The following is a 13,974-nucleotide window of genomic DNA, read 5'->3' on the forward strand; positions in this document are numbered from 1 at the left end:
CCCCCCCCGCCAACTCCCCTGCTCCGGCCTGGAGCTGCTGCCCCTCCTGCCTTAGGTTTTGCCTGTGGCTCTCCCAGGCTGCGGAGCTGTGCGTGTGGGTTAATGAGATGCTCTGTGTCATGTCCAGCAGCGCGTGTTCTCTGTCCAGCACAGCCCTGCTGGACGTGACTCTAAAGTGCTGCAGAGTGGGAGACAGCATTTGTTGTGCACGGTGTACACTTCATACTGGGCAAAATATACGTGGAGAAAAGCAAAGCAGGAGTTTAACGAGATAGCTGCTTTGTTCTGAAGTAGCTCATGAGCGGAAACCCGGCCTGTGATCTGTCTTTGGAAACATCTCAATATTTTGGTGATTCTTCTGCTACCAGCACCTGATGACAGCCCTACTTTATTTGTGGGGCTTCAGTAGAATACACCAAAAGAAAACATTCCTACGAAAATGCTTTCAAAATACTCGAGTGAGAAAGCTCTCGCCTGCCTGAGTGAATGTGGGCAGTTGTGTGTTGTGCCCCCATTTCTTCCTTGGAAACTGCCCTGGCCTCAGATCAGACCCCAGCCCCACGCTCTGTGGCGAGCCCCGTCTCTCATCCTCATACCCTCCTCTCCCTCACCTTAGCAGAGTTTAGCAAAATGTTTCTAGATTATTATTCAAACAAGGATTGGAGTCCTGGGGCATTGCCCTTTTTCTGGAGCACAGTGGCTTTGAGAACACCTTCGTCCTCCCCTCAGCGTCTCGGGGACAGCGGCCCAGCAAGTTCCTAAGACCCTGGCACCCTTCTGGAGGCTCGTTCCTCAGCTACCGGGGTGCGGTGCCCAGGGCCATGCTTTCGGCGTGACAGCAGCTCCCCGCAAATGACTGCGTGCTGGGCAACCCAGGCCTCGAGCGCCTGCAAGCCTTGCGGCCACTGGCTACACCGCAGGCCCACTGGCAAGATGAGAAGTCAAGCCCGGAGCGGGGGGCCTGGCCCCAGGGCGGGCTGTGGGGGCGCCCCTTGAACCCCACCTGCGTGACCCAAGGCCTGCGTGTCCAGACACTGTGCCCTGCCATCTCTCTTGTTCCTAGAATGACTTAAAGAAACAAAGCTTTGAAAGTTTTGTTTAGAAACGGTTTCAAATTAACATAACAGTTGTATGAATACAGTGGTTCAAAAACAGTCTAACCCTTTACCCAACTTCCCTTTTGTTAGCATTTTATCACATTTTCTTGATCATATTATAGCTGTGCTGCTCTCGCTTGAGCTTGCTCCCTCCCTCCCTCCGTGTGTGTGTGTGTGTGTGTGTGTGTGTGTGTGTGTGTAATTTTTACTGAACCACTGTGGGTAAGTTGCTTACATCAAGCAAGACCCTCTACCCCTAATACTTTAGTTCCTGTTCTGATAGGGATGGTCTTTGACATAACTTCATAAACTTAAATTTAGAGCTGGTAGAACACTTTTTATCCAGTCTGCTGTCTTATACCAGTTTGGCCCAGTGATGTTCTTTGTTTTACCTTTTCCCTCTTGTACTGGATCTGGGCTAGCATCAGGTATTATACTTAATTGTTGTGTTCCAGAATCACTTATTAATGTTTTGTAAAATTATTTTGATTTGTATTTCTTTACTTAAGTGTCCAATTTTGGGGAGATTTGTAGGATTATCATCTCTCTTTGAAGGAATTCAGACTAAGTTTTTGGCTAGGAAGAAGCTTCTGGTAAACCAAACAAGATTCTCTAAAATTATTTCTTTTATAGGTCGTTGTACAATAGAGAAGGTTTGTTGTTTTTGGGTTTTTTACATTAAATTTTACTTGTCTACTTATTTTTTTTTGGCTGCGTTGGGTCTTGATTGTGGTACGCGGGCTTCTCATTGCGGTGGCTTCCCTTGTGGAGCACGAGCTCTAGGCGCGCGGGCTTCAGTAGTTGTGGTGCACGGGCTTAGTTGCTCCGCGGTATTTGGGAACTTCCCGGACCAGGAATCGAAACCTTGTCCGCTGCATTGGCAGGCAGATTCTTAACCACTGCGCCACCAGGGAGGTCCTTGTCTACATATTCTTGGTTTGATACATGTTTTCCATGGACAGATACATTCTTTTTCCTTCTACGTATTTTATCAGAGCCATCTTGCGTGTTTTCTGGAAATGGTCTGTGCCTAATAGGCCTCTTGTAAAGAAATCAAGTTTCCTGTGTTCTGCGTCTCATTTCCAGCAAGATCTGGATCATTCATGAGGCTCGTCATTTTCAGAATTTCATTATTTTCCTCAAAGGTTAACAACTCTACTATTCTCGCCAAGTTAGACCTTTTGTGTAGTAACTACTATGTGGCTTTTTTCTTTTTAACTCTGATATCTCACCTATCTAGATTATAGCTAATTCCCAGGAAGAAATAGACACTTGTAACATGATGACAGAGTGTGTGCCCAGAATTCTTGTTCTTAGACATGTCGGAGAGCCCACAAAGCCTTTATTTACGCACCATTTATTTTTAATTTAATCAGAGTCGTAGCGAGTTTGTTCAGTGGTTTCTAAGACCGTAGCGAATAGACAGCAGCTTAGGTGTGGCGTGCCATGGAGTGGCAGTGAGAGGGGTGATTGAGGGCGATGGCTGGAGGGTGATCTCCGTGTACTTGTGGGCAGGGGGCCCTGGCTGGGAGCCCTGCAGAGGAGGGTAGGTGCCTCTGACCATCTGCAGGCTCTGGGGCCACATCAGGGCACATTCGTGGTGGACTCCCAGCCCTGCCTGCCGTCATCAGGCTCCGGGAGGGTTATATCTAATTATGACGGTCAGTATAATACAGTCCTAAAAGGCACGCGCCTGAGGATGAGCCTCTGCCGCTTCTTAGGCATGTTGTTTAACCCCTCTGGGCCTCAGATTTCACATCTGTAAAGTAAGGATATTAGAAATAGCCACCATCTAGGGCTCTGGAGACGATTAGCTGAGAGGGTGCAGGTCCATTGCTTGGCACAGCTCCGGGCATGGGAAGTGATCCGTGAGTGTCAGCTCTCATGGTCACTTCAACGATGTTGTTGTGTGGTGGTGGTGTTCAGAAAGTAAGGAAGTAAGTCATTCACTCTTAGAACTCTTTGTTCCAACCCTGCTGTGTGGCTGCCTGCCATTGGCAGCAGAAAGGCTCAGAAGTTATTATCACTGCTTATGGTTTTGTGAAGGGGACTTAGGTCAACGAATGACTGATTTATATAGGGTAGGATGTACCATATGATGGTGCAGACATCACATCTGGTGTTGGTAGTAATGGAAGCGTTCATTTGAAATTTGATGAAGACCAGGAGTCCCAAGAGGACTTCCTGGAAGAGGTGGCATTTGAGTTGTACCTTGAAGAATATGGCTGACAGCCAGCACACTAAGGGCTAATAACTATGTGCCTGACCATTCTGAGCACGTTAACCGTGTTGACTCATTTGATCCGCACAGCAATCTTAGGGCAGTCCTGCTGTTATCCATTCTAGTTGTAGAAACTGAGGCACAAAGAAGTGAATTTGCCCAAGTTACACTCCAGAGCCTCCCTAGATACTCACCAACACAGTGAAGAAAAGATCCCGGAGTTAAGCCCGGGTACGTGCAAAGGCTGGCTGTGGGCATGAGAGGTGGACACAGGCATCGGTGGAGGCGGGTAGGCGTGAGCGGGCATGGAGCCGTTGAATGCAGGAGGGGAGCTTGGGAGCCACTGACGAACTTCAAAAGCCAGTACCGTGAAAATCCCCAGACACCCCAAAGTAGAGGCCAGCAGACCCCCATGTGCACCGGTGCTCAGCACTGAGGCATTTCGGACTGAGCAGGTGAGATCATTCAAGCTGCAGTGTAGTTAAAATCAAGTTTTGTTGCTTAAAAGAGCAAATCCTTTATTCACATAGAAAACTTTACTTTCCTTAACAGGTCATTTTCCAGGGTTTCCAGGCAATTAAGATTTCCCTGTAGTTATATGAAATGTGCTGACCTTTTGTGTTCCGTTAACTAAATTTTTGTTAAACTCCCATTTGTGTGGCAGGTTGCTGTTGTCAAAATGAAGAACACTGAACGCATATATGCCATGAAAATCCTCAACAAGTGGGAGATGCTTAAAAGAGCAGAGGTAAGTGTGGAGCATTAAATAAATAAGTAAACGGGTTTATATACACGGAAAGGGGTGATGAAGCCCAGCTGGGTAAGACCACATCTGGGCCTTCCTTCCTTGACAAGAGCAGGCCGCTCTTTGTCAACAGGACCTCAGCCCCCTCCCAGTGCCGTCTGCCTTGGTGTTGACTCATTACCAGGTGTCCTGCTCACAAGCTCCCCCTCAGCTGTGTCTGCAGGGGCAGTTAAAAACCTCCATGGAGGGACTTCCCTGGCGGTCCAGTGGTTAAGGCTCCACACTTCTACTGCAAGGGGCCTGGGTTCGATCCCTGGTCGGAGAACTAGAATCCTGCATGCCTGTGGCATGGCCAAAAAAACCCAAAAAACAAAACAAAACCCTTCAGGCATTTATCTCAATTCTGCTCCCTCTGCAGAAGGAATTACTGAATTTGGAAATGTTTTGTATTCTCTCCTCGAGGGGAGTGAAGATTATAAATAAAAGTAGATGGCTGCTGCATGGCAGCCTCTGACCCGCTTTTGCTTTCTTCTTCGTCCATCCCTGTGGCGGCTGTTTCGTGCCTCCAGCCCCGCTCTCCCCAGCCCCACGCCCAGTCCCCACTGAGACACAGGTTCTCCCTCTGGTCCTTGCCAGACTCACCTCCACTGCCTCCCAGTGTCTGTACCGCCCGCCCTGTATGTTCCTCCATTTCACATTCACCTCGGAGCCAAGGGTCCTTCCTTTCCAAGGGCACGTTGCCATCAGCCTCCTGGCTTTGTCCTTTCTGAGCTCCAGAGCAAAGTTCATAACTTGTAGACCATGCTGGGCTTTTAGTTCTTTATTTTTTTGGTCATAAAAAAAAAACATTAGAAAGTTTATCTGCTCTTAAAACTACTGAACAGTATGTATATTTCCTCTCTGTGGGAACCATACTGGCAATCCCGGTTTAAGAACGGGCTTTATGCTGAATGTTGTTAGGTAGGCACTTGAGGATGTGGATCAGAATCTGGTGGAAACAGTGTTCCAGACACTGGGGCTTCTGGGCTGGCCCCGGCCCCAGGACTCAGGTTTTCTTTCTGCTGCCCCTTCCCCAGGCCTGTGGTCTGGGGGCCATGGTAGTTTCAGAACCACTGTCTCTGCATATCTGGATGTTGTTAAGTTCTCTCGTCTGCTTCAGTTAGGAGAACGGGACACATCTACCTCAATCCCGTTTTCAAAAGAAAAAAACTCTTTTTAAAAGTTTAGAAAAGAGGGCTTCCCTGGTGGCGCAGTGGTCGAGTGTCCGCCTGCTGATGCAGGGGACACTGGTTCGTGCCCCGGTCCGGGAAGAGCCCACATGCCGCAGATCGGCTGGGCCCGTGAGCCATGGTCGCTGAGCCTGCGCGTCCGGAGCCTGTGCTCCGCAATGGGAGAGGCACGACAGTGAGAGGCCCGCGTACCGCAAAAAAACCCAAAAAAACAATTGAAACAATGTAAAAGACATAAATAAAAAGTGACAGCCCACTGCCAGATATAACTACTGTTAATAGTTTGGTGTTAAAATTCTTTTAATTTATTTTCTATGCATGTATAGTATTATGGGATCTCTTGAGCATACTTTTGCCACATATATTTTTCACTCAAAAACTATATTATTTTTATCCAACATTCTTTGATGTCAACATATACATATCTCACTCCCTGAGAGAACAGGTGGAGAGCTTGCTGCGGTGCTGTGTGCGCAAACCCTCCTCTAGGGGTGCTGTTACCTTTCTTAAGCTTTGCAAGTTGGAAATACAAGGAGGAGTTAAAATCTTCTGTGGTCACGAAAGAGGACGTGTTATTATAATTATGCCAAAGACCTAGTTCCTTTTAAATACAGATTCTACCTGTGTATTAAAGCTCTTAAAAAAAAAAAAAAACCCACAGCAGCCTAAAAGACGGCCTTTTGCCCGTGTGCTACAGGCCATGGATCTTCATAGTAGAATCCTGTTAGGATCGTGTGCATCAGTATACTGTAAATAAATCACATTTCTTGAAAATAACTGACCCAGATCTGTAACTCAGATCAGTAAGCAGGTTTGTGCCCTGTCCGGCCAGCCGTGTGGCTTCTGAACTGTAGTCCTGCAATGGGGGTGGGTTGGAGGGGACGGGACATGAGGGGCAGCCACACCACAGGCTACCCCGAGAAGTCGGCGACACTGGAATGGGGGGCAGCTCAGAAGCTGTAGCTGAAATGCACGTGTGAGCTGGGGTGAACCTGGCATGCTGGTCCTGGAAGCGGCGTGTGTGGGAGGGTGGGTGCGAGCCCCAGGTGGGGAGGTGAGTTCTCAGCGGCCCTTGGTGCACCGGGGTGAGGGTCGGGCTGCAGGAGCAGGAGAGAGCTGAGGTTCAGCTGGTGCCAGGAGCCCCACTGGGAGGCAGTGGTGCGCCTGGGTCCCTGCGTCCCAGAAGACAGGGGACACTGTCTCCAGAGCCTCTATCTGCTTGGGACTGTGCTCTGCAGGGTACTTTCCCGATGGACACAGACCGACTTTCTCCCCAATTCTTTACAGACGGCCTGTTTCCGGGAAGAACGCGATGTGCTGGTGAATGGGGACTGTCAGTGGATCACCACACTGCACTATGCCTTTCAGGATGAAAATTACCTGGTAGGTGTGGGTCACCAAGAACTTAAGGACTCTATCAAATGGCATCTCACTGAAGTGTTTCGATTCCTTTGTGCTGCCACTAAAAAATGAGTGAGACACTTTGGAACTGTTGTTGCCTAAATGTATATTTGACAGATAGAACTGAGGGTTTGTTTTCATGTAATCATCAGGTGGACTTTTTCCTCTAATCACTAGATAAGGTGCTTATTTTATTCACTTGGATTATTATAAACTGGGGGTTTAAAACATTTTCTATCTTGAATTACGAAAAAGAATAAGAAATTGCTGTGGGGATTTAAAATGTTTGACCCTTTAACCGAGTGGGTGTTTCTGCCACGTTTCCCTGACGGCCGGGTCGGGTGGCACGTGCTGGTTTGCAGCCCTCCCCGCTGGAGCCGCTGACACAGGTTTTGGGGTGACTCTTGGTCCCCTTGTTCTTGTCACCTGTTCTGACTGGAGCTGGGGCTCACTTGCAGTGTAGGCTAATGAGCTTTGTGATTCACATGTGTGGGTAGAATTGCTCTCGGACGCCTAGTAGAACAGATGCGAGACAACCAGTTGTGAGTGAAAGGGAAACCAGACTTTTGGCTCAGGCCGAGTGACTCACGACTGCTTTGTTAGGACTTCTAACTCTGAGAATGACTTTCCAGGTTTGCCTAAACCTAAGACTGTCCGCACCGTGGAGCTCTGGGTAGACGGGGCCTGGGCAGACCTCAGGGAAGCCGGTCTCAGCCCAGCTCCTCTGGCCGGGGCACAGCTGGCATGTTTCCCCAGCAGTGGCCGCACGGGGCTTCGAAGGCAGGGGCCTCGGCTGTGTTCTCGAGAACAGCTGACTTGTAAGTTCACTCTCAGTAGTGGGCTCCATTTGCTTACAACAAGTGGAGTCATGGAGGATTTCTCTTATTTATATTAAAATAATCTCTTACAGACATCAGAGAAATCCCTTAGATACAGTAGTCTAGGATTAGGTAAAATAGTTTGTTATATTCTTTACTTAGATTAAAAAAATACGTGTTTTGATGGAAGGGGCAGCTGGGGTTTATTGAGCACAGCCTATGGGTTATCGCGGTCAGTCTTCCCAGTGGCCAAGTGAGTTAGGCATTCATGAGTTTTCACCATTTTATGAATGGGGTCTGGGCCAAGGAGGGAGGAAGTCATTTGTCCAAGCTTATCACACAGATACAGGGATTGTGCCAGGCCCAGCCCGGGCCCCTCTGGCAGGAGGTGGTGCGCGGTGCCCTCCCTCTGGCTGAGAGCAGAGTCCTCCTGCCCCGGGGCCATCTCTCCATAACCCGTTGCTTCCGGGACCAGTGTCCCTGCGTTGAGTGGACTGTCTCCAGTTCACTTCCTATTTTGATAAGAACTGAATGAAGTCTCTAAGGAATGCTAGTCTGGGACTGCACAGAAGGAAGACAACTTTTTTCGTTTCAGATAGTTTCCCTGCAGTCAGCGTAGCGTGTTGCCAGCTTATTCTGAGTTAGGACAGCCGGTAAGGAATCCCGGTGATGGAGCATCTCCTTGAGTTAGGGAGCTCCCCAATCAGACGTACGGTGAAGACTGCGGAGAGAAGGATGACAGGAGCCCTGGCCCTTCCTAGTTCGTGAACACGGGTCTGCAAGACCAGGTTTGGCTCCTGCCTCTGCCACCCACGAGTGGCGTTTTTAGGGGCAGTCACTGGCCTGCGGGGAGGAGGTGAGGAGGAATGAGGCGGGAAGTGGGCGGCCTGAGTGCCGCTGGGGCGCAGGGTGCAGCGGGGTGAGGGGTCTTTCGTGACACGGAGCCCGCCCCACAGAGCCCGCTTGTGTTAGAGTTGCTACCGTGGGTATCTAGACTGGGCGTTTCGTAAAAATTAAACTTGTTTCACCAGTAACTAAAAGGGTGTTGCCTTATTGACTCAAGTCAGGATTCTGCGTTATGTGACAGGGGACATAATTGGTAGCGTTCTCTTATTCCAAAAATACGTTTCTACTTGCCTGCCTTATCAGCCTTTGCAGGTTACTCTTCTTGTAAACTTGTTTTCCAGGAGCCCATCAATCGTATTTGGCACCGCTGTGATACACTTTTGTTTTTCTTTTCAGATTTCTAGGTGGACAGGGAAACCGTTGAGCTCCGCTAGATGCGGCGCTTGCCTCACTCCCACTGTTTTCTTTAGGGGCACCCGACTCTCCTTCACCCGCGTGTCCGTCCGCAGGTGCTGTGGTCTGCTCCCCCGGATTACCTGCGCTCTGCCCAGCTGTCGTTCTGCCCACCCTCCCCAGCGCTGTCACCCTCGCCTCCTGCCGGGCCCCTCTCTGGTCCTGCTCTCGTCCCTCCCCTTCGAGTCTGCCCTGCACAGGGCAGCCAGAGGAAGCTATAATCGTGGAGCAGGGTGCTGCTTCTCGTGGTTCTCAGAGTGGAGCCCGACGTCCCCGCAGTGGCCCGCGGGGCCTGGCCTCAGCCCATCCGCACTCGCCGCGCTCTGCCCCAGTCACCGGTTCCCGTGTCTCCAGGGCCCACGTTCCTGCTCCTCTCGGTCCCTTTGTCTGGAAGGTGACCCTGGCCCAGCCGGCTTCCTCCTGCCCTTCAGACCCCCGGGCCTGGGTCCTCGCGGTGTCCGTGTGCGGGAGCCGCCAGTCGGGCCCTCCCACACCTACAGTTGGGTTTTCTTCCTGGTTCCGTCACTCTGAATTCCTGTGTTCACCTCCCCCCACGTGATGTCAGCCCCATGGAGGAGGGACCTGTCACCTAGCGGGTGCCGACAAGTTTGTTATTGAGAGAGTGAATGAGCAGACGTCCTTTGAGAGTCGTCTGTGTGACCGGAGTTGTGCCAGGTGTGGGAGCAACAGGACTCCTGCCCGTAGAAGCCACTCTTGGGTGGAAGGGATGGGCGACAGTGCCAGGAGGCCAGGGTGGGAGGCCCGGCTGTGGCTGCCGTTGGGCAGGAGGGGACAGGGAGATCAGGAAGGTTTCTCAGCGGAGGGGTCGAGTGAGGTGAGTCTTGAAAGCTGAGTTCTGAGGCAGAATGGGAGGGCTGTTGAGAACAGGGATCTGCAGGGAAGGCTTTCCTCCTTAGACAGGCCCGGCCACAGGCTGATGGCTGCCCTCTCCCAGGAGACGCTATGCCTTATTTAAGACCAAGGGCCTGGAGTCCAGTTGCCTGGGATCACATCCTAGCTCTGCCACTTGCTAGCTGGGTGACTTAGGCCGCGTCATCAAGCCTCCTTTCCTTACCTGTAAACCGCGGTCATGACAGTAGCTGTGGCCAGGGCTGTTTTGAGGATGAACAGTGATGGTAGCTGTGGCCAGGGCTGTCTTGAGGATTAACAGTGATGGTGGCCGTAAGTCGTAGAACCTGAAGGCACAGCACATCATAGTTACACCACGAACGGTAGCTCTTAGTACTAGGGTCTCCATAATACTAAAGGATTGTCTCTCCGGCTGAGTCATCGGGGAGTGGGATTTCCTCTCTCTGTTCATTGGTTAAAAGTTAACTGCTCAGACCAGAGCACCCATCTCTTAAAAGCATCAAAGGGGGCGGTTCCTGGGAGGAACAACTTCTCCTGCGGTCTCTGCTCGGCAGCCCCAGCAGTAGGAGTGCTGGCTGCCGCCCTGACTCTGGCTATGCCAGTCTCTGTCTGACTGGTGGGATGACCCCATCGGGTCTCCACAGCCCCTGGGGCTCTTCCACCGTAGCCTTCAGGGTGCAGCCAGAGGGGCTGTCTTCCAGCAGAAGACTGTCTTCCAGTGGAAGGCTGCCCAGCACTGCTGGCCCCGGGCCCGTGAGCGCTGAGCGAAGGGACAGCCCAGTGCTGTTGGTGGAGCACAGCCAACGCCTCGGCCTTTGCCCTCTTGGGGCTCTGGTTTCTATTCCAGCAGTGCATTCTCTGACTCTTCGTGGGGATGCACCCATAGGAACTTACCTTTCAGTTTGTTCATGAAACTGTTTTTCTAATAAGAGCCGCTGGTTTTGTGATTTTAGGTAACTCACCTCCCTTCTCTGGTCCTGTGTCCTCTTCGTGTGGCAGGAGAACCTGGGGAAATAGTTTTAAACCGCATAAAACTTGATGGAGTATTATTGGTGCTTCCACTTTGGGCCATTAGCTTTTAGAGCACCTCCTGGAGTGTTGAACCCTTCAGTCATTTTTTCCACTGATTAAATATATGTACGTGTATATATGTATTTTCCCCATCTAGGCAGTTATTATCTTAGCATTTGCTCTGAAGAAGATGGTCTGTCATAGTCAAGGATGTTTGTCATCTCCACATATTTTTTTTCCTAAAGGAGTTGGCGTCTTCTGCGTATGCTGGTTCCTGTGTGCCTCTTGACATGATTTATAAAGTCCTTCCAATTTTGGAGGGGGAGGATTTCTCACAAAGAAAAAGAAAAAGTTCCTGTCCAGGAAGTTTCCATTCTAGCATATCTTCAGAAGGAGATCATCTCTTTTTCATAATCAAGGATGTTTGTTATTTCCACATTTTTTTTTTTTTTTGAGAAGTTGGCATCTTCTGCCTGTGCCAGTTTGTGGTCTAGACAAAGAGTATCCAAGTGTTGGGATGTCCTGCCCCCACGTCCCCACACGCTTGGTCCCTCTGTGGACCGATCGCAGACTCTTAACCACCCATGGCCCTGGGGGAGTCAAGTCCCCCCCCAGAGTTGGAATCAGGCAGGTCATCAACTGCTGGAATCACTCAAATGAGGTGTGGCCATTCCCGAGGTTCCTGGGCAGAGAAAGCGGGTCAGGTGCAGGTGACACAGCTTTACTGATGGCAGTGACAGCTCAGCTCACCGGGGAATGCAGCACGGGCCCTGAGAACAGGTTATATAGTATGTGCTGAGCCAGCAGAGATACCCGTCAGACCATAGCCCAAGATGCCCTTTCTCAAACATTGAATATCCTCCCTGCATATGTAGAAACACCAGCCCTTCGGGGAGCAGACACTTGGGGAGACAGAGGCTCAGCTGCCTATTCGTGGGCTGGGGTCTTCAGTGAGACACCGTGAATCTGCATCTGCTCTTTGCTCTACTGCCTTTACTGTAGGTGAAATTTCCATATACGTTTATTTTCCATTTGAATTTTGTATTTCATTAGTCTCTCACTATATGCGTGAGTCAACACAAAACTATTTTAATTTTCATTTCTTTATAATATATGTTATGGGACTTCATTCTGTTTTTTTCTTCAGACATTTTGAAAATATTATTATTTTGTTTATTCTTCTTTAACCTGATTAAAAAATGGGCGGAAGGGACTTCCCTGGTGGCGCAGTGGTTAGGAATCCACCTGCCAGTGCAGGGGACACGGGTTTGATTTCTGGTCCGGGAAGATCCCACATGCTGCGGAGCAACTAAGCCCGTGCGCCACAACTGCTGAGCCTGTGCTCTAGAGCCCACGTGCCACAACTACTGAGCCCCTGTGCTGCAAATACTGAAGCCCGCACGCCTAGAGCCCGTGCTCTGCAGCAAGAGAAGCCACTGCAGTGAGAAGCCCGCGCACCGCAACTAAGAAAGCCCACATGCAGCAATGAAGACCCAACACAGCCAAAATAAATAAGTTTTTAAAAAAAAAGGGCAGAAGAACTGATTAGACATTTTTCTGAAGAGGAAATGCAGATGGCCAACAGGAACATGAAAAGATGCACACCATCGCTAATCATCAGGGAAATGCAAATCAAAACCGCAGTGAGATATCACCTCACACCTGTCAGAATGGCTGTCATCCAAAAGAACACAAATAACGAAACGTTGGCAAGGTTGTGGAGAAAAGGGATCCCTCCTACACTGGTGGTGAGAATGTAAATTGGTGCAGCCACTATGGAGAACAGTATGGCATTTTCTCAAAAAACTAAAAATAGAATTACTATATGACCCAGCAATTCCACTCCTGGGTATATATCCAAAAAGAAAAAAACCCACCAAAAACACTAATTTGAAAAGATATATGCACCCCAATGTTCATAGCAGCTTTTTTTTTTTTTTTTTGCAGTTGCCATCCTAGGCATCCGTCAACAGATGAATGGATAAAGAAGATGTATATATGTATATAACATATATGTAATGGAATACTACTCAGCCATAAAAAAGAATGAAATTTTGCCATTTGTAGCAACATGGGTGGGTGGGAGGGTATTATGCTAAGTGAAATAAGTCAGAGAAAGACAAATATTGTATGATATCACTTATATGTGGAATCTGAAAAATACAACAAACTAGTAAATATAACAAAAAAGAAGCAGACACAGATATATAGAACAAACTAATGGTTATCATTGGGGAGAGGGAAGGGAGAGGGGCAGTATAGGGGTAGGGAATTGAAAAGGGGGTTTCTATGGGATTATATGAGAACATGTGTGTGAAACTTGAAAATTGTAAAGCACTATAGAATTTAAAGAGTCTTTCATTCAATAAAAATGAAGGGGATTGGGGTAAAATATTTCTGAAGAATATGAAAAAATGATTTGTACAAATCAAAAATAATAACACTGCTAGTTTACATAGGAAGATTTAATGATATCAAGAAATCAGCAGTCCTTTCAGGGGCTTCCCTGGTGGCCCAGTGGTTAAGACTCTGCGCCTCTATTGCAGAGGGTGCAGGTTCAATCCCTGGTTGGGGAGCTAAGATCCTGTATGCCGCCCGATGTGGCAAAAAAAAAACAAAACAAAACAATATCTTGTATATTATTTAGCCATAAAAAGGAACGAAAATTGGTCATTTGTAGAGACATGGATGGACCTAGAGACTGTCATACAGAGTGAAGTAAGTCAGAAAGAGAAAAACAAATATATTAACACATACATGTGGAATCTAGAAAAATGGTACAGATGAACCGGTTTGCAAGGCAGAAATAGAGACACAGGTGTCCCCTTCTATGGACACCAAGGGGGGAGAGTGGGGGCGTGGGTGGTGGGATGAAGTGGGAGGTTGGGATTGACATACATACACTAATATATATAAAGTAGATAATGAATAAGAACCTGCTGTATAAAAATAAATAAAATCCAAAAAAAAAAAAAAGAGAAACCAGTGGTCCTTTCATCAGTTTATAAATAGAATGTGACTTCTATATTGATACCATCTGATTGTGTTGTACAGGTAGAAATTTTATTGACAAGAAAAATAAGTATTTACTGAAATCTGTTCTCAACTACAGCAGCATTATGGTCCATCAGGGTCCTTGTTCTGGGGGGAAGTCCTGGATGACAGGAACAGCAGGAAGCCGTCCACCCGGACTTGAGGAGTCCAGAGCTCCTGCAGTGGAAGCTGACCTTTGGTTGGTAGGTTTCGTGGTGACTGAATGTCGTCTTCTCTGCCCTTCTCTTCC

General features: G+C 48.7%; 1 protein-coding gene across 1 annotated transcript in view; it reads left to right on the forward strand.

Annotated features, from left to right (window-relative positions):
• Positions 1-13,974, forward strand: part of CDC42BPB (CDC42 binding protein kinase beta) — a 108,789-nt gene that overhangs the window by 43,434 nt on the left and 51,381 nt on the right. Inside the window, exons 3-4 of the mRNA XM_007455610.1 lie at positions 3,983-4,066; positions 6,580-6,675. Coding sequence (XP_007455672.1) covers positions 3,983-4,066; positions 6,580-6,675 — 180 coding nt within the window. The remainder of the gene's footprint in view (positions 1-3,982; positions 4,067-6,579; positions 6,676-13,974) is intronic.

Source organism: Lipotes vexillifer, unplaced genomic scaffold (assembly GCF_000442215.2).
Source record: "Lipotes vexillifer unplaced genomic scaffold, Lipotes_vexillifer_v1.1 scaffold584, whole genome shotgun sequence".
Lineage (NCBI taxonomy): Eukaryota > Metazoa > Chordata > Mammalia > Artiodactyla > Lipotidae > Lipotes > Lipotes vexillifer.